We start from the raw sequence: 3,337 nt of genomic DNA, 5'->3' as shown, positions 1-3,337 counted from the left end.
CTCCTCTATCCATCTGCATAACTCCCATGAAGAAAAATCTCTAAACTCCAGTAACCACATTTATGTCGATCTAAGCGGTGGAGAGTTTGGTATGGTGGCAAATCAAGCAACTGCAGATGGAGTCATTCCATGTTACTGCATTGAGTTAGCATACATGGCATGGATGATAGATCAAACCCAAGTGATTTGGATTCTCATGGTGGCTACCTTCTCACAGTCATGAACATCTGTGAGTGAATTTGGTTACATGGAACAAAATCTAAGAGTTGACCCAATGAAATTGGTATTTTCTTGAACTGAACGACACACATTTATCCCTAATAATAAAGCACGAATTGACTCCGTGGGTTCACTGTGACAATACATTTTCTTCCTGTAAATTTATGCTTTCATCAATTTATAAAATATATAAACAAGGTGGTACTAATTTGGGGAACCATGTCGTGTGCATCAAACAATCCAAACAATACCCGCCCGTGCGCTTCGGCCCAGTAAATCAGGCCCACATGCCCGTTTGCAGCCCAACAAATAATGGCGCAACCACCCGAGCTAGCTCTCCCTCTCCTCCCGATCTCAGCCGCCATGAGGCGACCGACCCCAGCGACGCTCGATCCGGTGCTACACTGGCCGCCGGTCGACGCCAGCGAGGATTTGTGCCCTCTCCCGACCAACGTCTCTCTCTCGCGAAATAGGATTGGGCGCCCCTACCGTTTTCCTGGTTGAAGGCGGCCAGAGCGCCGCACGGGAGGCCTTTGTCGAGCGAAGCCCTGGATCACGGTGTTCCTGCGGAGGGACAGGGCGGTGGATTCGAGGATGGGCGCGGCAGGCGGAGCTCTGTCCTCCTTTGTCCTCTCCCATCGAGCGTTGGATCGAAGAAGCATCTCCTCCCCCCACCTCCATCCCGTCTCCTCTCCTACATCGGCCACACCACGCCGCGCTCATGGAGCGGAGTCACAGAAGCACGACGCTGACTGCGGTGGAGTGAGGAGAGCTCGTCCGGTCGTCTTGTCCCTCCAAGGCAGGATCAGGCCCAACCTCCACGCCACCAGCTCCACCCCATATCTCTTGCCTTTCCGGTTAGTTTCAGGTCCGCTTAAAAGTTTCAGGTTAGCTCATCTAAAAAGCAGTTTCAGGTTAGTCCGCATAATTTAGTTACAAGTGTTATTTGGTTGACTGTCGTTGTTACTAATCCGATCTGAATCTAAAGGTTCCATGTTTCTGACAAAACAATGGCTGATTTGCTAGCTGTAGAGCGCAAGCTAAGTGATACAGGCTCTGCTTTGAAAACCAACGGGTCTTTTCTTTTGCAAGCTTTTGCTATAGTTGAATTACTCAATATGTGTGTGTGTTTTATATCATCTGGTGATCAAGTTTTAATGTATCTTGATGAAATGTAGACCTTTGTAACATATTTGCACCTTTGGAGTAACATATGATGTCCTTTATCAGTATGGCTGATCCTTCACCCTTATTTCCTCTACTTGTTGATATGTGTCTGCTGGAACAAGCTGGTTCAATGGTGCCTTCAGCAAAGTCACCGAGGCTGGTCATGTTGCCGGCTCAAGAACAACAGAAAAGTTCCAGATAGTTGTGTCAAATATATCAGCCAAAGTAAGTCAATAATAAATTTTACTTGGCAAACTAATGACCAGAAAGATAATCAGTGCCATTAAAGACATGTAGAAACATTAAAGAGCTGCATTCTGCACTTATTGTGTAGTCCAAACTGCGATGAAGCAGAACTTTATTTGCATTATGGTCAATAGGCATGCCCAGTAAACATACCTTTGAAACATCCACTTGCTGTTGCCAGTGCACACATGATTCTCAAGTTTGGGAGCTAACCAATCATAGTTCTAGCGTTAGGTGCTACTCTCTTCCCCTGAACATTAGCAAGCCAACATCATATTCTTGCCTGGAGATAGTAGAGCCAGTCTGATCCCTGATTAGAATTCAATTATTTAGATAAACTCCCAATTAAGAGACAAACACCCAGCAAGGGATATAGAGTCGAGTGCTAGAACAATTGGTCCATTCGGTCATAGTTTTTTTTTCTATTCACTCTAGGATGTATATGTTTGGAGATATTTGCAGAATATATGATGCTGTGATAACAATAGTGTTGTTGCTTGCTGCTTTTTTTAGCTTTTGGCAACATAAGTGGCATTTTGGAAGGTAATTTCTTTTTTGCATAGCTCCGCGAGTAAATGTGCTTTTGAAAAGTCTTTCTTTAGCGAATCTACATGCACATTTTCTCATTCTTTGTGGTATGTTATTTGCAAGCTTACTGTGTCACAACATTGTTTGCTGCTTCTCATTGTCCAATTCCTCTTTTTTTCCTCTTGCTATAATAGGGACCTGCTGTCGTTGCTTGAGCTTGTTGAGTTTGTTCTGGGAGCTGCTCTTCCTGGGGAAAATCTGTTGGAAACCTTGAGCAAGCATCTAATGTTGGCTGTGTCATCAAGCTTTGGCTTGTAACTGTTTATTTTTCTCCTTCTCATCTTCTTCTTTTAGGGGGTTTATTTTCAGGGAGTCTTGACAGATTTGGTAGAGGATCTACATTTTCTTTAGAATTTTAGAACCACTATCATTTTTAGTGTCGGTGTTCAGTTGATTATAGATGATAGTGACATTTTGGACCATGGTCCTGGTTCGGTGTGGTTTCATGATTGTCATAAAGTACACTAAATTTTCTGAGTATTGCACAAGCCTGAGTAAATATGGGTCGAGGTAATCTAACCTTATACTACATATTCAATTAATACACGTTCTTATTGAAAAAGATATACCAAATACCATTTTGTAATGGATAGAAAACTTTTAAATAATGGACATAACAATTAATGCTTTCCTTGTAGTGAAGAACAACTGTGTTTGCACATACAATTTTCACTTAATTTGAGGACATGTCCAGTTTTTCTCCCATTACAACGCACGGGCATAAGTGCTATTAGTGTCTAATGAGGGATCTAATGCAAGCATTTTGCAAGCTCATTGAAGGATTTGGTGTCTAATGATGATCTACTATGTTGAGAGAGACAGAGATTTGCAGGCATTGATGACAAGCAAATTATAGTGCATTTTCATAGCTTGAGACAATGTCGAGGCCATCTACCAGAAAGTCCCCGTATCATGACAACATAGCATAAATACTTATCTAATTCGTTGTTTGAAACTATTGGCATATTTGTGCAGGATAGATATATTGATATGCAGTTTGCGCACTGGTTATACGTGCAATTACACTTCGATATTTTCAGCCAGAGAACGAATTATTCAAGCAGGTACAGACCATGTTTGTAGTCCTTGTACACCATGTTGCATTTTGTCTTTTTTG

General features: G+C 42.4%; 1 protein-coding gene across 2 annotated transcripts; it reads left to right on the top strand.

Moving 5' to 3' along the window:
• Positions 1–541: 541 nt before the first annotated feature.
• Positions 542–2,522, top strand: LOC119319067. 2 transcript variants are annotated; one of them, XM_037593582.1, is made up of 3 exons: positions 543–1,076; positions 1,509–1,611; positions 2,355–2,522. In XM_037593582.1, exons 1-3 carry the CDS (start codon positions 814–816, stop codon positions 2,373–2,375), a joined length of 387 nt encoding a protein of 128 aa, XP_037449479.1. In that variant the 5' UTR covers positions 543–813; the 3' UTR covers positions 2,376–2,522. The 2 variants fall into 2 exon arrangements, with proteins under 2 accessions (XP_037449480.1, XP_037449479.1); XM_037593583.1 differs by lacking the exon at positions 1,509–1,611 and having other exon boundaries at positions 542–1,076.
• The last annotated feature ends 815 nt before the right edge of the window (positions 2,523–3,337 follow it).

Source organism: Triticum dicoccoides, chromosome 6A (genome assembly GCF_002162155.2).
Source record: "Triticum dicoccoides isolate Atlit2015 ecotype Zavitan chromosome 6A, WEW_v2.0, whole genome shotgun sequence".
In the NCBI taxonomy this organism is placed as follows: domain Eukaryota; kingdom Viridiplantae; phylum Streptophyta; class Magnoliopsida; order Poales; family Poaceae; genus Triticum; species Triticum dicoccoides.
The sequence above is the reverse complement of the archived record's forward strand: the minus strand, read 5'-3'. Positions and strand labels throughout refer to the sequence as shown.